The sequence below is a fragment of the Capsicum annuum genome, chromosome 1 (assembly GCF_002878395.1).
Source record: "Capsicum annuum cultivar UCD-10X-F1 chromosome 1, UCD10Xv1.1, whole genome shotgun sequence".
In the NCBI taxonomy this organism is placed as follows: Eukaryota; Viridiplantae; Streptophyta; class Magnoliopsida; order Solanales; family Solanaceae; genus Capsicum; species Capsicum annuum.
The window spans coordinates 43,911,746-43,936,043 of NC_061111.1; the positions used below are offsets into that span (position 1 = coordinate 43,911,746).

At 37.3% G+C, this 24,298-nt stretch overlaps 1 protein-coding gene across 2 annotated transcripts; it reads right to left on the bottom strand.

Moving 5' to 3' along the window:
* Positions 1–117: 117 nt before the first annotated feature.
* LOC107874909 (DExH-box ATP-dependent RNA helicase DExH3) lies at positions 118–23,938 on the bottom strand. Of its 2 annotated transcripts, XR_007044520.1 has the most exons (20): positions 23,331–23,938; positions 18,697–18,851; positions 18,518–18,605; positions 17,988–18,224; positions 15,917–16,012; positions 15,221–15,409; positions 14,901–15,060; positions 14,677–14,807; positions 14,048–14,218; positions 12,066–12,338; positions 10,790–10,984; positions 9,639–9,842; positions 5,643–5,712; positions 5,337–5,485; positions 4,915–5,223; positions 4,759–4,818; positions 2,123–2,275; positions 1,919–2,029; positions 1,556–1,655; positions 1,281–1,422 (listed from the first exon to the last, which is right to left on the bottom strand). XR_007044520.1 is itself a non-coding variant. In XM_016721620.2 (19 exons), exons 1-19 carry the CDS (start codon positions 23,610–23,612, stop codon positions 958–960), a joined length of 3,498 nt encoding a protein of 1,165 aa, XP_016577106.1. In that variant the 5' UTR covers positions 23,613–23,938; the 3' UTR covers positions 118–957. The 2 variants fall into 2 exon arrangements, 1 of the variants encoding a protein (XP_016577106.1); XM_016721620.2 differs by lacking the exon at positions 1,556–1,655 and having other exon boundaries at positions 118–1,422.
* Between the last annotated feature and the right edge of the window lie 360 nt (positions 23,939–24,298).

Here is a 24,298-nt window from a genome sequence, read left to right on the forward strand (position 1 = left end):
GGAATTCGAATTGGGGCTTTGCGTTAGTAGAAGTCAAAGTAGTCCATGAAAGCATCTATTTTTCCAGTTCAAAAAAAAAATAAAAATAAAAAATTCTAACACAAAAGTACAACTGGGTAACCTTGCACTAGCGTGCTGCTCAAATAATGACTAATTTATATGTAGCTGAAAATCTATAGTTTAAGTTACAACAATGAAATAAGTTAACACATAAAGTTACAATGATCAAATTAGCTAGGTGTAAAAACCTATAGAATCTAATTAGAAACCACATAATGTTATAGACTTCTTCAAGTACTCTACGCGTGTTCATATGAGCAAATATTTTAGTCGCCAGTCAGTATTTTTTCTTCCTCCGAGTACCTTCACTATCTATGTTACATCAAGGAATTCTGTTGAGGAAGCGCCGTAACCTGCTCAAGCCATCATCTATGATACTCGAGATAAGCTGTTGAAATCCTCTCCTTAACAAACAGCAGAAACTCTATGAAGGTTCAGCTAAAGTCACTTTCTTGTGGACAGCTCCGGAGTCGAGCCGAAGCATGACAGTTGAATATATACACCAAAGAACAAACAAACATGGTTGCAGAAATCTTGCTAGTTGCAACACATCTGATCTAGCAGTTATGCCACTTCAAAGGACAGAACCTCAACGGCTCCCTTCTAGTATATTAATGCAGCCATAGTGTGACAATCCATGGCCCTGGTTTGAGCTTATGGACCCTTTCTTTTCTTTTTTTTTATGAGCCTAATCTAAACCTGATGCCCGTAAACCATGGCCAAAACAGGCACCAGTGACCATTATCAGGTATTGGAAAGCAGCAGCAGCCACACCGACTATTTGGTCTACGAAAGTGATGTAGAGTCTGGAGGTTGATCAACTGGAAGCTTCAAGCTTGCCTTCTAGTGGTCCAAAGTCCAAACTACCAACTATTAAAATGTCTAGTGTTCACAACCTCAGCGACGCTTCGATCTCCTGCGTTTACCAAGAAGTTTCAGCATGTTGTCGGTGACATCAGGAGGAGATTTATCATCTTCGTCATGATTCTTCTCAGATGTTTGAGTTAACCATGCTAGTGCCTCTATTGCAGCATCCTTTTCTGCAAGCACTTTATTTCTCTTCGGTTTACCTACAAATTGCATTCCCTTGAACTCTGCAAGTGCCCTAAATTCATTTGTTTTTAGATGCTTTGTTTTGTACTTGGGAGGGGAGTGACCGGCCCTCATAAGTAGGGTTTGCAACAAACTCTTTGGATTTGTTCCATCCCTTGTAAATCTGTCAGTGTCCTTAGAATCTTTAGGCTTCTTGTTTTCACGACCAAACACAAACCTGCCCTCACACTGATCTCCTGAAACCAGTTCCTGAACGGCAAGCATAAGGTATTTGCCTTCCTTGTGGATGTCTATCTCAGGATCTTGAAGCTGCATCATCCAAGAACCAGTGTTAAATCTTTTTACTTTTAATATATCATTCAAAAAAACAGTGAATTAACAAAATAATAGGAAACTATTTCAAATAAATTTAACAACCAACGAAGGACAAAACATAGCTCACTATAATTAGACGTTTTCTCTTCAAGGTGTATATTCAAAAACCCTTTCGCAGTTATGTAGAGCTAGTTTCTTTTGATAAAGATTGTATAGAGCTTGCCTCTCTGAAACATTGAAGAGTTAGTTAAAAGGTGAAACTTAATGCATCAACTTAGTTTATTATCCTTTTGCTCATTAGAGTTCCACCATATTAAAGGTAAAAAAGAGAGAGTACTTAAATACCATGCTTAAAGTTGTTTTTACTTAAATACCATGCTTAAAGTTGTTCACTGCACTTGGCCGCTTGCTCTCTAGTTAGCAGAAGTAAAATGGTGCATAACTATGAGTAGAATGCACTGAAAAGGGAACAGGGTCCTGGAAAATTTACCTTCTTTTGCAAAAGTATTTCGAGCTCCTCTTTGAGCTTTATATAGCAATCTGCCAGAGTAGGATCCATGAAGAACTCTATGTACCCACCCAACATCTTCAAATGCCCAGCCTGAAAAAAAAATCACAAGATTTAGGAACTCACATCCGTTAACAGCTTCAGGAATATATGAATCTGTAAGCACCTAGGCAGAGGAAAAGTTACCATATCTCCGCAGTCGAGAGTACTACCAAATAGGATCACAATCGAATCAGATACTCCAGTAGAATCCCGTATGAAGACTGTATTGACCTTCACTTTCTCGCCGAACACCAGCCATGGGTATTGAATCGTTTGATACCGAGCATTGACTGAATTCTGAACAATACAATTGAGATGTTCAAACATCTCTAAGCAATATGACAAACTTAACAATTGAAACATACATTTGTGAGTAACACAGTAGTTGAACTACTCAAGTGCAAGTCCACCCTCCTAACTGGAAAGGGATTGTCCAAAGAAACTGTGGTGTAAATATCATATTATGGCAATGAACATATGTAATTAAATGGCATCTTATCCGCTTACAGAAATTGAAAGATTGAATACCAGAATCTCCTGAATTGGCATCTAGTACAAACTCAAAATAATTTAAGAAACTCTTACTAATGCTCCTTCCTTCCTGGAACTATTTTATTTGTTCCATCAACAATTCCTAAACGGAAATTGTTCTACAACCTCTGAAGACATGAAATGGGCTTACGCAACAGACCATTATTATTGTCACATCTACAGTATTCAAAAGAATGTTGTTGATCAATAAGAGCTAACTAGTATAAAGATAACTGTAAGGACTTCATTGGCCTTAGGAACTCGCTCTGACATCCTGTTTTGGAGAACTTGTTCTGCAAATCAAGTTCTCCTTGAAAGGTTCTGCTGCAAGGAGTGCAATTCTCACTACTGGAAATTTAACAGTGGAGACAGACATTTCTACTTTGGAAGGTTTCTTCGGCAAAAAAGGGGGAAGATAGGTAACATGTTTTGTTGTTCAACAGATTTGATCCCTCTCCAAGCCTTCCTCCTCTTCATCAATATTTGTGGGTCTCCTGTCTCAGTTTGATATACTACATTAAGTCTGGAAAGGGGACTCTCTTCCATACCAGCAAACCTTTGTTACCCCTCGCTGAAGTAAATTTACTTGCCTATGCACCCTTTACACTCGGCCATTCCATATAACACTTGTCCCCACCCCCACCCTGCTGTATAGCGCCTGCTAGCACAGAGTTAGTTCAAGCTTCTCCCTCGAGGTAACAGATGCCATAATGAATGAGCATGGTTGGGGAGAAAAGTTTTTGGTTCAAGGCACCAGGATCTTTTGAGCGGCATGATTATAATTTGATAGCAGTGGCATTTCCGGCAACCTATGTCCTCGGATCCTCCAAATATGACTTCATACCCGTGTTGGACCCTCCAAAAGTGCAGCTTTTGGAGGATCCGACACATATCCAGTGGCATTTTTAAGGGACCAGGCAACCATGGCTACAATTGTAGAACAGCAACAGATCAAATGCTTGGGCAAGAGGAAAGGGAGAAGAAGTGCTTTTGGGATAATCAAGAATTGGGGATATGAAGATCTCCTTTAATTCTGGGGAAGAAGTCATGAAATAAAACAGTAGATTTAAAAACAAATTTGGCAACAAAATAAAAAGAAAGAAAAACGCAAAACCAAAACTTGCAATTTCCAAGCAGGTCCGGCTGAATCATTTCAAGGTATGCATGATTCCCTGTTTAGAAATTACAACATCTTCCCTATAATTTTTTTTCTGATCAAGTAGAAGTATTTTCATTCATAAACATGGACAAAGGCCAAAAAGAACTGTCCGTATACAAGGGGTATACCAAAAAGGAAAGAATCTACAAAATATGATTCTCTACAAACTCCACCCAGCTTTCTGTACAACAAGGAACTATATGGGTGCACCAAAAGAAAATAAGGGATTGGAGTGGGGAGACTACTACTCAACAGAGAAAAACTCAACTCTACTTCCTAAATCTCTCCCAACCCAAATTAATGCGAGTGGAATCATATTCCAAGCCCTTCATCTTCTCCTCCTTTCCCCAGAATATTATTTCTCATTATTTTACCATTTTATGGGATTTTGTATTGAAGATGACCCCAAGATGGGAGAAAGTTTGCTGGGTTGATTGCCAATCAAATAAAATGTGAAACAATTTTATTTGTGCAAGGAGCCTCCTCCCCTTCCAACAGAATCAAATATTCTTGTAGCAGAAAATACATGCAAGACCTTTATTGGTTTCCTATGCTTGTTGAACATTTATACTATATGTTTTGAGTTGATGACTATACGCACTAGAAGCAGGATACCTGATGGCAGTTTACACCTAATTCTTATAAGGTACAGATAACTAAACATAAACATCTATACAAATGTAAGCAAGTTGGAAGTTGAATTGGTACAAGTCCGAAAACCTAGACCAAAAACATTGGGACTGGCTTGGCTGATGAAAACAACTGAATCCTGGCAAAAGCTGAAAAAAGGAAAGAAGAGCTGGAAGCTAACATTTCTAGCAAGAGACGAAGAGCTGGACACCAACATTTCTAGCAAGAATTTTCAATTTAACAGAATCAAGAGAAACTAACCAATTACAAACATTTCTATATTGGGATGGGACACAGCATGTTACTTCACATAATTGCATCAGGAAGTAAAATGATATTTCCAAAACACCACATAGATTTATTAAATGGCTCCAGCGAAAAGAAAGAGCAGAAACAAAAACATTTTGATTATCTTCATAATCTAAATAAATAACTTCCAAAAAACTGTCCATGAACTTACTGCATAAAGAAAGACTTGTCCGTCATCCATAGTCTTGAAGGACATTGATGTCTCTCTGTGCTGCACATGCACGTGATTTTTTATAAGTATATACATATACAGTTGGACTGAAATAAATTCGTAAAACTAGATCAGAACTGTAGAACCATTCCATACCACCACTGATGCAATTCCAGGATACAAGCCAGAACATATGACCGCACGAACTAAAGACTGATTGTAACTTAGTTTATTGTTAGTTGCAGTATCAGCATCAAGCAATCCAGCATCTTTCAAGATGAAGACAAATTGCTTTCTTAGAGAATGAATAGCTTGAAGAGTCTGGGCAGAGAGGAAATTCCGCCAGCAATATTCGTAGGCAGAACCTTCCCTTTCAGCATCTTTCCATCCTTCGTATGCACGAACAAGCGCCATATGGTCGCTATAGTCCTTGGCTGAGAATCTGGATTTTGCAGACCCTGCTAACTGCAAAATGTAGAAGAATGTATAACAAAGCGAATGTAGAAATAATAATACCAACAAGTAGAAAATAGAATTAAAGAGGGCGAGGCTAGTGGCACAAATTGCTTTCCACTTACATCCTTTTTATCTTGAGGCAATAGAAATGGATCCCGTACACTCAGCCCAGCCACTATGGTCAGAATAGGATCAAAGCAACGGAAAATAGCGCCCATAATGAGCATTTTCCCAAGCTTGGGATCCACAGGAAGGATTGCTAAAAACTTTCCTGGTTGTGAAAAAATGACGAAGATATAACTTATAAACCTCAGAATAAAGATTATAAACATAACTCATCCAAAAAAAAACATAGAAGCATTGAACATTTCTACGAAGCAAGAACATTTCTACGAAGCAAGTTATTTTTCTCCTCGAGAAACACATACCTAGATGTGTAAGATTCTCATTTTCATCTAATGCACCAATCATCTTCAAAAAGTGAATAGCATTTTGCACCTGTAGCACATGGACATTGCAATTTTAATCATACTTGGTAACTAAGAAACAACCCTCTATTCTAAATGGCATGTGTATAGCATCATAATTCATATGAACTTGTAACCCTATTAAGGTCAAACGGCCACCAGACCAAGTCAAGTGAAAATCAAATTCACGCCCATATTAAACGTTCTGAAACATATAAGGTTCACATGTTAAAAATAATCAACCTTCACGCCTGCTCAGTCTGAGTAACAAGATTTAATTGTAAAAAAAAAGGCAAAATGACTCAGTGGACCCTTGTACTATGTCCGTTTTGTAATGTAGATACTCCTACTTACATGTTTGACATATGGACCCTTGAACTCAATAAAAATGAATATTTTGAACCCTTTTTCGGTGTGTGTAACACACTTGCTGCCACATCAGCTTCCACATCATTTTTCAATTAAAGATATAAATTTTTTAATATCTTTTCTAAAAAAAAACCTCCCCTCCCCTCCCCCTCCCCCTCCCCTCCCCCGCCCTTTCTCTCTTCCATCTCTTCTATCTCTTCTCTCTCTCTTTTCAAACCCCTCCATCTAGCTAAACAAATTCACCAAGTGTTGACATGGTGATACAAAAAATTCTCAAAATTCCACCAACTACAATTTGCTCCTGATTCAGTAAAAGTTACACAAAGCTGGCAGCCTTCAAGTTCACACCTACAGCCTGGTACCTCTAGACAAAGTGACACCCGTCATCGACAACACAACACCCTTGATAACAATGCCGTTGTCTCTCCTACTGCAGGACCGGTAGGAGATACGTCAGAGAAGACATGTCAAGAATCCTCTATAATTTTTTTTGATAAAGGTAATGTTGTTCAAGAATCCTCTATAATCCCTTTTTGAGTTTCAATTTTGGATTATAGAGAAAAAAATTGTGGTTTGGTGGGATTTTTTGGTTGAAATTAAGGTTGTTCATGTTGAGATCTGATCAGATATGCTAAATTTTTTATGTTTTTCAGTTTACTAGTGTGAAATTTGGTGTTTTATGAGAGGTTTTTTGAGTTTATATAGTTGAAAAAAATGAGCCAGGAGTTATCGGAAATAGCCTCTCTACTTCTTTAGAGGTAGTGGTATAGACTGCGTACATTCTACCCTCCCCAAACCCCACGATGTGGGAATATACTGGGTTTATTATTGTTGTTGTTGTTGTATAGTTGAAAAAAAATGAATTTTGGATGAAAATTGGAGTTGGATTTTGATCATATTTGATGAATTTTATTTCTTTTTCAGCGAATTTTGGTGTTTCATGGGAGATTTTGGAGATGATATAATTGGAAAAATTGAATTTGGATGAAAATTGAATCGTCGTCGTCGTAATCGGCATCGGCGGCTGCAGCGGCGGTGGTGAGGTTTCTCAAATGTCGTCCAAGAAGGAAAATCATCTGAGTTGTTCTTTTCTTCCTTGGAGATTGAAAATTGCAAGAATGAGTTTTCTTTTTAAGAAAAACAGTTGATGGTGGATTGGAAATTGCAAGAATAAGTCTCTTCTATTAATGGTTATTGGTGCGTTGGACATGGCATTTAACGACAAACATGGAGAATTCATGGGGAGATGGGGGAGAGGGTGGAGGGACGGGGAAAGGGGTTGGTGCGGGGGTGGGGGAGAGGGGCTGGGGGATGGGGGAAGAGGGTGGGGGAATGGGGGCTGGTGCAGGGTTGTGGGGGGGGGGGACTTTTTTTTAATTATTTTAATATAAAGTTGACCAAAAATTGACCCCACTCGCACCCTAGGCGCGTGCCTACACGCGTGTCGTCCTAGTCAGCCATTTTAATGCCACATAGGTTCGGTCAAACGTCAAAGGGTTTAGAATGTTGCTTTTTAATGGGTTCAAGGGTCCAGATGACAAACATGTAAGTAGAAGTGTCCACATTACAAAACGGACATAGTACAAAGGTCCACTGAGTCATTTTGACAAAAAAAATAGTAAACAAGAAAATACACAAGCAAATTCAGCTAGCCACATTTATATAACTTGATGAATAATATATAATATAAAACATCTATAAGTCTAACAAAGTCATTAATTTTTATTTGTATACGAATTGATATGCCTACTTTACTAGTCTAATTGCTTGATTATTGAGTTATTTGATGTCAGTCAGTGTGTTCAATGGCAAAACTAGCGAGGGCTGCACATTTTTTGTCCCTAGAATTTAAAAAAGCCAGTGCTTGCAAAGTAGTAGAAAAATATCCATTGATAAATGCAGAAATAAAATTTGAACAAAGATACCCTCAACTTTAAAGGGAAGGAAAAGACCCTCTTTTCCGTTTTTTCAAACTCCAGGCCAGTGTCCGAGAATTCAGTTTTTGTAACTTAACTCCAAGATAGCATCTGTAGTTCAATTTTGCAACTTAGAATTCCAGCAGACTCTCTTGGAGTTCAATGTTTACAACTTGTAGTTGTAACAATAAGACAGTGTCCCGGATATTCACAACCTTTCTCTTATTGAAATTCCATTTCAGCACACTAACACAGATAATAGCAACCCAGGAACCACCAGTCCACCTCCAGCCTTCACATACCTTCAAAAAACTTCATGGCCCTCTTCATCCATTACACCACCTTCGAAAAAACATATTTTCTCCCTAGAAAACAATGTAACCCATGATTTTTTGCTTGAAATTTATTATCCTTTACTGAGTTGCTAGATTTCTTTCACTTCTTGCAAGGATCTTTGCTGAGTTACCCTCTTCTCAAGATTCGCCAAGTAAAGGAAAAGTTGACTTTACAGCTGTTGTGCATGCAGTGGAGGCCTAAGACATTCATTGAACCAGAAGTTCTGCTATAGCAAGCTTCCACAACCCTATTTTCTAGGGCACGTGTCTCAACTTCAGAGAGCACAAATTAAAACCACTGCTATTGCTGGCGGGGAATTCCTTCCCATTACAGGCACATGAGAAACCTCAGATAGGTCTATCGTATGCGGTGAAGTCTAGATATGCTGGAGCATCTCAACGATATGACACATCAACAGTTATAGTCTAGTCTCTAGACAATGCTAGTGGGTGCACCGGTGCCGATTAGGAAGAGATCTATTCCGGATAAAATTGGAAATTTAAGTTAGAGCACAGACCTATAGATACCAATTTTGAGCTCATTTTTTAAGGTCCATAAGGGAAGAATTTCTTGGACGAGGCAGCCGCAACTTCTTTAGAGTTATTAGGTTTAGCTTTTAAAGATTCGTATCTTCTCTTTTTCAACCCTAGTACCATTTGAAGGACCATGTCAAGATTTTCCAAGTATTTTGAGCAAGATTCAGCTTTTATCAACTTTTATGCCTTTATTATTTTTATATGTTCTTATTGTTCTTCTAAAATTATTTTCCTATGATTTTTTCAACCATGGTTAATTAATTTTCTCAATCTAGAAAATGATAGACCTTATGAATTACTCAATAAAGTTGCTTCGTTTTGACGAAATTGGGATCTTTTTCTGTAACTTATTTTTGTTTGCGAGTTTATTGATTTAGTACGTGGATAAGATCTTTGTCAATCAAATTCATCCCTTAACTTGCAGTGAACAGAGAAGAGGGATTTCAAGGGGTTACCTAGTTAAACAACAGGTAACTACATTATTTGAGGAACCAACTTAATTGTGTTACTCCATTGGGGTTAGGGATAAACTAATTGTTATTTTATCCAAAAAAAAAAAGGGCAACCAATCGATCATGCAATCATATTGGGCTATTTAGTAATTCCTTAATTATAATTGGGAGAAAGAATTGGTAGGATTTGGGAGACTCAATCAATTGGAGTAGGTCCCAAAGATTAATAATAAACCCAATTGAATTCAGAAGGAGCAACAGAGTTGATCACGACTTATACAATAATTTAATTGATCCAGTGAAGAGCATAAGAAACATAGAATAAGCATAAAGAAAGGGACCACTTACAGCCAATGACTCTGGTGGCTGAAGAGCAGCTGATAGAAATTCAGCAATACTTCCAACCTGCAGACTCTTTATTTGCAGGCAAAGAGAATTCAAAGGAGTTCTCAGGAGTTCAGGTAGTTGATATTCAGCAAAAGCTTCATACACACATCTTGGATACAAGTGGTAGCACTCGCCTGGTTGGACACGACCAGCCCTACCCCTTCTCTGCAACATGAGAGATATGACAGCTCCATAAACAAACAAGGACATCCAACATACATCAAAATCTGACTCAAAGATAACAGTGAGAAGAATTTGCAATTGTATCATCAGATATTCAAAATATATTGAACTGATGTTATTGCACGGCAATGCACAACCTAGTAATTTGTCAATTAATCAAATTACATAGTAGCTGATACGGCATGTGAAAAAGCATATCTTAATTTTTTCAACAATAACATTTCATATCAACACTAGACAACAGGTCTCAGATAATATGTGACTTTTAAACAGAGTAATATAATACAAGTAGAAATCAAAACATAAAAAATGTACAGGGTTCAGCTGATTGTCAGACTCAGTGGACGAACAGAAAACATTTTAACAGCATATCAAGCTACTAAGAAAATCATCCAACGCAATCCAAAATCAAAATGTTATAGTGTGTGTTTTTTCCGGGTAATGTTATCATTTTTAAGTACCTTTTTTTTTATCAAGTAAAAGATTTCATTGCTAATAACAAGGCCATCTTGGCCGTATACAAGGGGTATACCAAAAAAGAAAAGACCTACAAGATATGGTTCTCTCCAAAAGACACCCAATCCTCTAAGGAACTACATGGGTGCACCAAAAAAAATAATGGACCGGAGACTACTTCTCAGATGAGCAAAGCTCATCTCTACCCCTTCATAAGGGGTCCTATTTCTCTCTTTCCAAATGACCCGCATAAGAGCGAGAATAGTAACATTCTACGCCTTTTGCCTTTTAAAATACCATCTAAGAACAGAACTTTTCATGTTACTTATGACGGGGAAAAATGATCATTCTCTCTACAGTGATAGACTTAAAAAGGCTATAGAACTTTGTGTGAGAAGATGGTAAAAGGAAAAACAAATTGCATAAAGAAGGTTAGGCTGAATAAAAAGATGCTGTTTATTCAAGGAACTTACTTGTCGCGCAGAAGCTTGTGAAATCCATGAAGGTAATAAGCATGGAGTATTATTTAGCGCATCATACGTCGTCTCCTTAGCTTTTCCACAGTCCACTACAAAGACCACATCGTTTATAGTAATACTTGCCTCTGCCATATTTGTAGCAAGTACTATTTTACGTACATTCTGAGGTGGCTTCTCAAATATGAGTTTCTGCAGATTACAATTTATGTTCATCAAAACATCATACAGCCAAGGAAAGGAAAGTATCCTCTAGTAATAATGTATCTGAGCCGATAGTAAACATAGATATCCCATTGCAATTAGCACGACAATTTCCTACTAAAACAAGGAGGATAAAATGCAACTTTCTTTTTTAACCATATTCCAGCATAACACCTTATATTCTTTAAGCAGGGCTCCTCTCTTTGTGTACCCAAAGCGAATATAATAAAGGTGGCTCCTTGTTTCTTTTTAGAGGGGGTTTTGGAGGTCGTTATAAACCTTATTGGCTTTTCATGGAAAATGAAATTTTGATGGCAGAGACCTACAAGAGGAAAGATCAAATACCTGCATATGTTAAATTCACTTTGGATTTAACACGTCTACTCAGCTGAGTGGGTCAAACTTATAAAAAATTAAGTGGGTATCGCCCTGTCAATATATGCTTCCAATTGTGAAAGATGGAACTGAACGCTGTAGCATGCATCAAAATTTATTGTTTCAATAGATCACTCAGTAATCCAGTTTGTCGACGGGCCATTCATGAAACCAAACTATGACCAAAACAAAAGTTAACAAGACATTGGCCCCATGTTAAACATCTATCTTTGACTCGCTACAATTATCAAGAGTGTTGTAAAGAAAGCCCATGTTTAAGCATATTGATGTAAGGAAAGAACTTAGTGATACAGTATCAAGAAAGTGAACTGTACCTTTTGCTTGAAAAAAATTATCAAAACTGTCGAATGTGTATCATTTAAATAGGAACACGTGGAAGCCAGGACTTTCTTTTTGAGATTTTAGGGAAGAGAGGAGAGAAAAATCGGCAGACAAGTGAAAGAAGTTAGTCATAGTTAACTTTGTTATAATTTGTACTACTTCTTTTACAACCTCTTGTGAACGACAAAAAAGGTGACACCTCACTAGAACAGATCCTTGTACAATAATTACACACACCAACATTATGAAAAATGAAGGAGATATGCAGTATACATTCAAAGAAAAGGGGAAACAACCGCAAACTGCAAAACACGAAGAGCCATCAAAGTTAGGAGAGATAAGCAGTAATTACCTGCTCAGAGGTAGCCATAGAACCATGACAAGTGAGCAGCAACACTCTATTTGGATCACCCAAGAGAGGATGAGCTTTAAGTTGATCTCTTAAACAACTAATGTCTTCCCAACCAGTCATAAATACTAATACAGCGCCTGGACGTTCTTTCCGACATATATGGCACAATACTGCCTCAATAAGATTGAATCCAATACAATCAGGTGCCCAGTATGCTAGTGAATCACGCGTCCTTGCACTATAATTCTCGAAGTTTGATTTGTTTACAGCATCCTGTCATATAGTACATTGTTCATACAAGATTAGTACCGTATCTTCTCTTTCAATACCGACAATCTGACAATTTCTTTCTACAGCATCTAACGAACAGGAATGAAACTACTTGAGAGAGAAAGATCATGATAGGAGGAAAATTTGACATAATACCAACCATGAGTAGTTCTCTGTTGGGAACTGTGCCTAAGACTCAGTAATTCGTTTTCTCACCTTAACTAACTCCGACAAGTCTTTTTTTCCAGTGAAAGTTTACGCATTTCTTGACGATTTATGGCGAGGAAAACTTTCTTTCTTTCTATTATATAGAGAAATGAATTACATTTACAAGGGGCAAAGAACACACCTGTATACAAGAAGTATACCTAAAAATTGGAAAATCTTACAAACACAAAATGTTTAATCTTACAAACAGAAAACGTTTCTTTCTTTCGGAGGATAAATCTTTTGAAATAATAGATCCCTGTGAGAAAAATACCCAATACTGTACGTGGATAAAATGGTTGGTCGTTTTTGATAGATGACGTAAAAGAAAAGTACGGTCAAGTGGCACATAATTACACAAAAAGTAGTACTCGTCCCTTTAAAAATCAAGATTATATGCAGGAAAATAAAGTTGCTAAGATCTCAAACACATTTTGTTTTTTGTATCTCCCATAACGTGGACCCATCTTTCCCAACAGGTTATAAAAACCCTACAATGCAGTGTAAGACGCAATTAATAAGACCAACGAAATAAGTACAAAATACCAGTATAATAGTGCACCATAGGGGTCATGCAAACACATCTGAACACCCACATTATAATATCAGGGTACCTAACCTTGACGATTTAAATCACTACTAGCGCACATGACTGATAGGAAAAAGAATAGGCAAATTACATAGGGACAATTTCTTGAAAATGAAAAACCATTACGCATCTAGTTACTAGTCAAACTGCACTATTTCTTCTCCCTCTTCTCATTATCTCCCAAGAAAAAGGAAAAAATGCACTCTCAGATACTTGAGTTGTTCGAACTTCGCACATCTCAACTTAAACTAATCATTTGGGATCAAAACAGGAATGAAATAGGGGCTTTCTACAGATGGATCAATCAAATGCCTCTCTGTATACGCAGGTACCAAAGAAACCAAGAACTATTTTAAATTTTGTGAAGCAAAATCCGGATCTCTTCTAACCAGAACCCAGCAGGCGGTTTCTCTATCCAGAATAATAAGGGAGAGCTTGTCCACTCTATATTGCCTCTCATCAGCTGAGAGCACATCACATTGAGTGGGTACAGAAATCATGCAGAACGGGGGACAAAGTCAATTTTGTGAAATTACGTTTTACAGTTATGTTTTAGCAGTCTAGGCCCTAGGGAGGGGGCATTAGCTTCCCTCAAAGCCTTCACGTGTTAGTATATGAAGAACATATAATTTACATCTCTTATTTTATGATATTGTTCGATGATCTATGAGGAACACCAGATTCAATACAAACTTCAGTTGAATGACTCTGTCTTCATTTCCAAATTTCGAGATTAAAAAAAAAGATCAGGGACATCAAAAGAAAATGAAAAGACCATCAGAAAATGAGCACCGGATTGTAAAAAGCACTAAGAAAGAAGGGGAAAATCTAACAGAAATGGACTAAAACAAGACGACACATAAATATGAAATGCTTCATCTCATGTACAGAACACAACTGCAAACAGAATAACAACCTCAACGAGAGCAGTTATCTGATTCTTCTTTTTGCGGGGTGCTAATTGCTTTTGTGTTTTCCACATCTTCTCCTGGCCATAATCATCAATTTGGTTGAATGAAGTCAACTTATATCCCGTAATTTCCAGCACATCTTCCAAAAAGTTTGCTCTTACAGGATATGTGAAGCCCTACATAATACAAAGTGCAATTAACAAAAATGTTAACAGAATGTGTCAAATAAGCCAGTAAAGTTCAACAGCTGAAACCCGAGTCTAATTTAAAAAATACAGAAAGATAAAAGTTGTTCTGTAATGAAAAACAACGTGTTGTTATGACCTTAATTGATGGTAGCAAAATTTTACATAACAAAACAAAAATGAAAAAGAAAATGCAAGTAAAGTTAGAATTATATAAATATCACATAAATAGACTAATATCTTGCATATATGCATCTATCTAAAGGCAGAACACCGGAAAGCTCACTCTATTCAGATCTGCTTTGAGAAATCCCAAAAATCGAAGGTATAGGGGAATCATAGAGTAGTGAGCAGAGTAAAAAGGACTAATATCATCTAAACTAGTACACAACATCATCAACATGTATAAATCTCTAAGACTCTAACTGGTGATCCAAGTTGCAGCTTACTGGGATGTGAATCATAGGTGCCCCACCAAAGTAACTGGAAAATAATTCAGCATTAAGAGTAGCACTCATCAAAATCAATCTCAAATCTGGGCGTCGCGGAAGAAGATCCTTCAACACAATCAACAGGAAATCTGATAAAGAATGAGAAGCAAGTTATTAGTGCATCGGAAATGCTTTCATAAGAAAACGAAAACCAGAGACCTAAGTTGCCAATTCAGCTATACCTTCATTCATTCCTCGCTCATGAATTTCATCAACGAAAACATGGGTTATACCATCAAGATTGCGGTCACCGAGAAGACGACGAAGCAAAATACCACTCGTACAAAATAGCAAATGTGTATTTTTTCCCTTCACCCCTTCTAATCGTACTTTATAACCGACCTACCAAAAATATTCTGTGAAGAACAGCAACTAACATAAAGAAGCTTCCAAAATTAATCGTAACAAACAAAATTGCAACTTGTGCAACTGTTTCAATCCAGTGAAAGCTTAACCAAAGCCCGTAAAAAAAGATTCACAGCAGAGAGAAATAGTAGCATACTGAGTCACCAAGAGGTTCTCCCCTTTCTGTAGCCACTCTTTCTGCAACAGCCAAAGCAGATATTCTTCGAGGCTGCGTACAAATTATGCTACAAAATGCTCCACGACCAGATTCTATTTCTGACTCTAGAATGTACTGTGGCAGTTGAGTGGTCTTACCACATCCCGTCTCACCAGAAATTACTACCACCTGTTTTAATAATCAAGAGAGACTGAGCTGACATAAAACAAGTTAACACATTACAATCAATTTTCAGTTCCTTGCAGCAATTTACAAACATCAAGAATCACCACACGTCTAATAGTTATAAAACTGCGCTTTCTTCTCTGTTTATCCCAATGCTAAAATAGGTTTATGCACTACAAATATTTCCTAGTCTCTTCCCTGGACATCCTCCATATACTAGAGGATTCAAAATCAGTTAATGCGATCATTTAAATGTTACCAGTGTATAAGCACAATCACTAAATTATTAAGGAACTAGAGTCTCTCGACACTGCAAATAGGAGAGCAAACTTTAATGACTATCAATTTGCAAGAGAACCTTCCAGCAGGACCACATCTTTCATGAAAGGTTCAGTATCAAATTATATGAATAAAGAAGAGCATTGACTTGGGTTACATATCTGCGATATGCAATCACCATACATGCTTTGATTGAACAGAGAAACAATCATAAGTTCATCGGAGTAAGACCTGATTACGTGCAATTGCTTGGAGCAACCTTTCCTTTTCCTTAAATGATGGAAGAGATTTTCGGAATTCTAGCATTTTGTTGCCATCAGGAGATTCCTGCAGGAAACAAAATCCATAAGCATTTATACATGGAATACGTATCCAACAAAGTTGATGCTGATATTGAAGAAGAGAAAAAGGAAAAATGAATAAAACATGGAGTAGGACATAAAGAAATAGTTTCATAAACAACAAGTTCTGAGTAGATAAAACCTCCCCAAAAAAAAAACCACCTTTCTGTTTCTCATCATAAATATATTATTTGGAGGGAAAGGTAATTTTATAAATTATTACAGCACATCTCCGTACAATGTAGCAAAAGTAAAACAACAAAAGTATGCCCCCCTTCTAATATTGTAGGGATTCTAATGTTTGTAGAATTATTTCAGCTTCATCTTTGTGTTCCATCCTACATGTTAGCTGTCACATCTAAATTCTCTTTTGTTAAATTTTTTTATTTTTTTTTCCTGAGAAGGTCTCTTTTGTTTAAAAAACAATCAAAGAGACCTTCTCAAAAAAAAATTAACAAAAGAGAACTTAGATGTGGCATGATCTCACTGTGAACAAACGATGGGCTAGGGATTCATGTTTCTGTATACTTAGCTGTTTGAATGTGTTAAAAAAAATTGACAACTCTGTTCACCTCGCGATCATTGAAAATTCTTCTCAAGTTTCTTTCCAAACCCCATTTTATCTATTCTCAGCCAATGTAGCTGCAGCATCTGGAGCCTATGTCAATAAATCTGGAAATGGAACTTTCAAAGGTCATCAAGATGTCCATTCAGAAAGAAAATTCTCTCCATTGCCCACATTGATCCTTATATTAACCTAAGACCACAGAGATCCAATATCCTTGTATACCGGCACGCCATAGGATATTCTGACTTCTCTAGTACACCATTGCCCATCGGTACCAGAACTGCTCCTGATAACACCAAACCAAAGCGCTTCCACCACAATATTTAGTCTACATGACCACTTCATCAACAGGCTTTCATTTTGTTGTTTGAGAGTTTAATACCCAACCCTCCATCTTTTTGGTCTTTAATTACAGACTTTTAGTTCACCAAATTACAAGACTTTCACCTTGTTATCTTATCATAAGAAATTCCTCCTAAGCTTATTAATTCTTTTCTCTTTCTTGATAGGCATTGGAAACAGAGACATTACATGTGGGGAAAATGAATCCAATACACTATTAATAGCACCAATCCCCCTCCCAGAGAAAATATTGGTAGATATTGTTTCTTCCACCTGGCTAACCTTTTTCACATTTCTGCAACACTGCTTCTCAGATGTTATAAAACTTCGTGTTTTGACCCCAATGGCAATCTCCAGGATAATTAGTTAGTAAAGCACCTGGAAGCCTAAGGCAGCAGCCGAATAAAGCAATTAGTATCTCTATTAACGGATATGAGTAATTTTTCAAAGCCCATTGACAGATTCAAAACTACTAGAATCACCCTCACAAGTTTTACTTGATCAACCTTGACATCACACCTCACCAAAGTATCATTTGCTTACAACAGGTGAGAGATCTCTAGAGTATTACGGGTGATGTTATGAACTCTGGAACCATTTATTCAGCCATTCCTCTATGCTACAGACAACATACAACTGAAGCACTCCATCACCAGTATAAATAGGAAAGGAGAAATAGGGTCTCCTTGTCATAGACCCCTTTGAGCAACAAAGAAGCCTCTGGTGTCCCATTAACTAAATCAGAATATTTAATTGTGCTTACGCAAAAAGAGCATCGAACTGCCCATTTCCTACCAAATCCCATATTCTTGAGCAAGTTGATTGAGAACTTCCAATTAACATGATCATAAGCCTTCTTAATGTCAAGATTACATACTCTTCTAAGTTCTTTAGATGTTTCCAAGAGGTCACTAGCATGAGCCAACATCCCTTATCTTTAAATTTATTTAAGGTTGGGACATAGAATGTGACATACATCTGAAAATGAGCTATGTTTTCCACAGAATATGAAGAAAATACAATAAAAGCAGAAACACAGAAAGATACCTACCTGCCAACCCCTCTGCATATTACGCATGCGTAAGCTCCGCCTCTGAAGAACCTTCTCCATGACAGAGCCATCTAAGAATGAATCTGGAATTTCATCCTTATTCGCATCTACAACTATATCAGAGGACTTAGTACCATCTAAAATGTTGTCAGTTTTTCCACTACTGAGTTGTGTTCGATCGATATGCTCCTGAAGCAAGCCTTCTACTCTCCTTTGCAGACTTAGTGGAATTACTACCTGCATCAATGCAATCAAAAATTCAACAACTTCTTTCTAAACTCAATAGCAAATGTAGAATGTTGAACAGCAAGAAATCTTGCAAGGACCATTCAGATAACTACATCTCAACGTCATTACATTGGGTTATCTCTAATTTCCTCTTTTGATGGACACAAATTTAAAACCAAATCCAAATGTCAATTTAAAAAAGTTCACATCTCCAATGATTACTCTATACTTAGATATTCAAACCCTCATCAACATGAAGCAACAGAAGGAAATAATTGTATCGTTTAGGAGACAACTCTTACCTCTCTTTGGGGCCGCTTATCATCAAGATCAGGTCTGTAATTTGGAAGAGGAACCTTGCTCACCACTACAACCTTCCCATAAATTTCACTACAAGATGCAAAAAGAAGCGAGCAAATAAAGCACGAAGACAAGATAACAAACAACATGAGGAGAAATCATCAACAACACTCTTTCCTACCTATAGAGACCCATCCTTTTAGCTAGGTTAGATATTTGTTCATAGTCTCTTCTATCCCGTTTATCTCTGGATACAATTTCTTGATCCTTTTCATTGCGCGACAGCAGGCTAAGTTTCCATTTCCACTCATCTACATTGGCCACTGATGACGAAGCCTGTCATTGAATTCTCAAAGTCCCTAAGTAAGCTCTAACTGATAAATCTTTCATACCAGCAATAAACGAAACGCACACACAATTAAGTGAAATGATGGCACACTATTCCTGCATATATATGGTGGATAGTTCGGAGGGAAAAAATTGTTAGATGCTACAACAACAACAACAACAACATACCCAGTAAATTCCCACCTAGTGAAATCTGAGGAGGGTAAAATGTACGCAGTCCATACCACTACCTAAGAAGTAGAGAGGTTGTGTCGATAAACCCTCGGCTCAAAGACACAGAGATAGTAAATAAGATCGTAATAAAATATGGAACAAGATGAAATAACAGAAAAAGGCACCCACAGAGTATTACGATACACTAACACACTGCAAGCCCCCAACCCACCTAACACGCATTACCCGACTAACCCAATTCGAGTTCTCCAGACTTTCCTATCTAGGGTCATATCCTCAGTTAGCTGTAACTGTTCCATGTCCTGTCTAATCACCTCCCTCCAGTATTTCTTCGGCCTACCTCTACCCCGCCTGAACCCATCAAAAGCTAACCTCTCGCACCTCCGAACCGAGGCATCCGTGCCCCTTCTTATCACATGCTCAAACCATCTCATCCTTACATCACGCATTTTGTCTTCTACCGAGGCCACTCCCACCTTCGCCCGAAAAATCTCATTCCTAACCCTGTCTACCCTAGTAAGTCCACACATCCAACGAAATATTCTCATTTCCGCCACCTTCAACTTTGGGATGAAAGAGTTCTTAACTGGTCAACACTCTGTACCATACAACATGGCTGGACAGACCGCTACTCTATAGAATTTGCCTTTAAGCTTGAGAGGCACCTTCTTATCATACAAAACTCCTAAGGCTAGCCTCCATTTCATACACCCCGCCCCACCTGCGAATCCAACTTCACTACCACCTCGTCCTCCTGTGTCACCGCCTTGGTCCTACTCAACCTGAACCCTTTTAACTCCAAGGTTTGTCTCCAAACCTCCAATTTATCATTAACACCCCCTCGGGTCTCATCAATCAAAACTACATCATCCGCAAATAGCATACACCAAGGCACCTCTCCTTGAATATGCTATGTCCAAACATCCATCACTAAGGCAAAAAGAAACGGGCTAAGAGTCGATCCCTGACGCAACCTTATCAAAACAGGGAAATGCTTTAAGTGCCCTCCCACTGTCCTCACCCGAGTCTTCGCTCCATCATACATGAAATGTTAGATGCTATGAAGACAAAACTTCACCCGGAAAAATTGAAATGAATTGTTTACTTTTGTTCTATTGTTGGCATGTGAAGGGAAATACTTATGATTTCTGATATGTAAATACCCTTGACAAGACCTCTTTGGTGCTATGTTAATAATACACTTACACCTTCCCGAAAAACTACAATAAGAGATACACCAAAAAAAATACCAGACAATTAGCCTAAAGTGTTGCTTCTATGAAGTAAGTTAATATCATTAATAAGGTACTCTATCAAGAACATGTAAAGTCACAACATAGGTTAAAAGGGTTAGCTCCAGTACACGAGTGTCTGCTAAGATCAGGGAGCTAACAAAATCCAAAAAATTGTCAACATTATTTTAAGGGATAAGAAAATTATAACTGAACAAACTAACCTAGCATCTAGTTTTCAAAGCGTTGAATAGAGTTGAGATCCCATCCAACATCTACAGTTTCCTCTCATTCTATTGTGCGGCATTGGCTAGGATCAAGTAATACCAACTGAAATGATCCTTCTCCATGCACAGCAGCCAAGTGGTTTGTCAAAGGTAAAGGACAACTTAAAAAGGGAGAGAACTTTATTTTACCCTCCACGTTACTCTTGTAATTTACTAATTAAACAGGACAACTTGAAAAGAGAAAAATGGGGCAAACCGTTGACACTCCCTGCCACTCCCCTCCCGAACCCAAACCCAACCCTCAACCCCCCAAAACCCCCAATCACATCTCGAACAAAAAAATGAACATTACTATTTTGCTGTCATAATTTCTTGCAACCCTCCTTCAAACAACTTCTCATTTGAGCTGAGCGTGTGTCGGAAACGGCCTCTCTACTCCTCAAAGGTAGGGGTAAGGTCTGTGTTACCCCACTTGTGGGATTACACTGGGTATGTTGTTGCCAAGAAAACGACACAGTAAGCATTCCTTCCCACTAACTAAAGGTTTCAAAACTGAAAATAACTCAAAGCTGCTAGCTTTAAGTAAGAACTGATGCTAAAACTAATTTTTCTCCTTTCCAGTACACTAACCACCCCTAGCTGTTTCAGCACAACTGGAAAAGAGGGACTTTTGGGAAGATATAGCATTAAAACAATGTTACTTCCCATTTTAATTTTCCAAATTACAAATAGCATTTTAGAACATTAACATTTTAATCCATGTATGACATTTAATTTTCCAAAGTTAAGTCAGTGTGAAATTCAAACAATTACAATAAGATAACCAGACATAGCCAACAAAAACAAACCCAGTGTAATGCCACATGCAGGGTCTAGGAAGTATAGAGTGTACGCATACCTTAACCTATCTCATAGAGATAGAGAGGTTGTTTTTGGTATACCCTCTGCTTAAAATAACCATACATAACCAACAATCATAATTCAAACGACATACTAGTAAATTATCACAATTTGGAAGCATGAACGAAAAGAACTTTATATGTTTAAAGCTCCCTATAATCTTATCAAGAAAACTCCTAACCTTCATGCAATGATTCTCATAGACATAGAACTTAACATGGAAGCACAATATGTTCTTTTTATTATGAGTAAAGGTCAAAAATTTTGGAGTTTCATACATGAACTATCACGAACTATTTATCAAGACATACCTCAACTATCAATCATTCTCGTTGCATACTTGCGCAATGATGATGTTTCGGGTAAGAAAAGGAAACAGCTTATAGTGAGAGGTGTATTTTGAGTAAATAATTATTGATAATTCAGCTATAGAACTCGCATGTATGATACCTCAAGTATGAAACTCGGAAAAAATGAAATATTTTATTGTATTTTGGACCATTAAATCTTTTATTATAGGTACAAAGCACAATGTTTATCATTTTACAATATGTTCTTTTTATTATGAGTAGAAGGTCAAAAAACACTAACACTAGTATCCTTACATTTCGAGTTTTTTTTTTTTAGGATAACCATGGTGTCCGAGCCATATTTCGCGCACCTCAACTAAATCCACGGAATACCTGCCACATCTCACCAGCAACAGATCAGGTAACTCTGTCCACCAAGGCTAAGACATATGGGAGTTTCATACTTGAACTATCATTCGTGCGAGTTACGGAGGACATGACCCTAAATAGGAAGGTGTGGAAGAGGCGGATTAGGGTAGGGGATTAGTGGGTACAAGTGTGCCTTTACTAATAGGTAGTAATGTCTTGTTTGTAGTTCTGCCTATAGTTATAGTGTTATGCATGTGTCTTGTAGTTTCTTGTCCGTGGTGTTTTGCTGATGTTTGTGATTTCGGATAGATAGTTTATAGTATTACTCTATGGGTGGCTTGTTTCTTTTATTATTTAGTGGTGTGTTATCCCATTTGTTGTTTGTTTTTATGTCTTTTGTTTGATATACAGTTATTTGTCTTGAGTCCAGAGTCTATCGAAAACAACTTCTCTACTTCATCTGAGGTAGTGGAATGGACGGCGTACACCTTACCCTCCCCAGATCCACTTTGTGCGAATACACTGGGTATGTTGCTGGTGTTGTTGTTGTATACTTGAACTATCAGTGTGAATTTGAAATTTGAATTTCCTACCTGGATTATCACTAACTGTTTATCAAGGTATATCTCAACCTATCAATTGTTCTCGTTTCCTACAATCCTACTTCACGATGCAGATACGTTAGGAAGGAAAAGCAAATAACTTGTAGTTAGAGGTGTATTTTGAGTAAATAATTAGTAATAATTCAGCTAGAAAACTCGCAAATATGATAATTCCAAGTATGAAACTCGAAAAAAAAAATGAAATATGTTAGTGTGTGTTTGACGCAAAATGTTTACCATCCTTAAAAAAGGACAAACAACACAAATACCAAAAATGTGGAGCTTATGACAGAAAATCTCAACATTTTGCATAATTACTAAAAATCCCAATTTTGGGTCCGTCGAGATACATAATTAGCTCCAATTTTTTTCCTATGTAAAGATGCATAATTAGCTCCCGATACATTTTTCCTATTTTGAGTCTATCGAAATTGATAATACATCATACATTTTTTCCTTTGTAAAGACACATAATTAGCTCCTGATACATTTTTACCGACTTTTAGACAGTCGAGATACATAATCAGCTCCCTGATACATCCAAAGAAGATACATAATTACTTAGAATTTTCGTAATTACTTTGTAAAGATGGAGATTTGTGTAAATATAGTAAACTAAGGTGTATGCTTACGTTATTTTTCCTTAAAAAAATAATATTAATAGTAAAATTACCGGGTGATTTTCGTAGTCGCATTCATATTCATCATCAGAAAACTGTTCGACAGCTGCAGTACCAGGGTACCCACAAAACTCACGCACCTGTCCCAACCACCGAAAATTCGATTCCGGGAAGTAATAAACCTCACGTAAATCACTACCAACCAAAATTCTTCGGCTGTAAGAAGTCGCAAATATCTTCTTCGTCCGATTTAGATGAGAAGTTAGATGAGAAGAGAATAGAGAACTCCTTTTTGTGCATGATAAGAGAAGCGCTAGTCTTCTCGGAGAATGCATTCTATGTGTTTGATAAAATGAAGTTGAAGATGATTATGATCATTGCTGTGTGTGCTTTGTTTTTTTTATTCTAAGTTTTCTTCGCCGGGAGTGGTAGCTCCGATGGCACAGAGGAGGAGGCGGAAGTGGCGGAGAGTGACGGCGCAGAGGCGGAGGTGGCGGAGAATGGCGGTGGCGCCGGTGAGTAAAGTCGAGGGAGCAGCGGACGGGCTGAGTGCATAAATAGCTCGATTAGAGCAATATTTGGTAAATAATAGAGAAACCCCGACATTTAGTCGACCACCTACACACTACCCTACCCTTTTAATGTGACCTATTAGCTTAACTTATTTTGACCGAATATATTATTGGACATGACTGCACACATTTATAGGCGTGTTAGATGACTTTTTTTTACTTTAAAATTATTATTTTTTTATTGTCATATTATTATTTTTAATAAATATTATTATTTTTTAATAAATATTATCATGTCATGTCTTCTTAGAGTTTTTCATCTTCCTCATTGATGGATTTCTTCAAAATTAAGAAATTCTTTTTGCTCCGAAAGCAAAATTAAAAAACACTTGAACTAAGGAAACAATAAGAGTTCTTTGATTAATGAATTCTTGAATGAGTAAGATAGGAACTCCAATTCAAAAAACTTGAAAAAACTTTAAGAATTTAAATTCTTGAATGAGGAGATC

Coding starts and splice junctions, on each gene's coding strand:
- LOC107874909 (XM_016721620.2), bottom strand. CDS start 23,612: ATGCATTCTCCGAGAAGACTAGCGCTTCTCTTATCATGCACAAAAAGG. Junction 16,013..17,987: donor ATATGCAGAGGGGTTGGCAG/GTAGGTATCTTT, acceptor TGTTTCCTGCAG/GAATCTCCTGATGGCAACAA. Junction 2,276..4,758: donor GACAAGTCTTTCTTTATGCA/GTAAGTTCATGG, acceptor TGTATTGTTCAG/AATTCAGTCAATGCTCGGTA.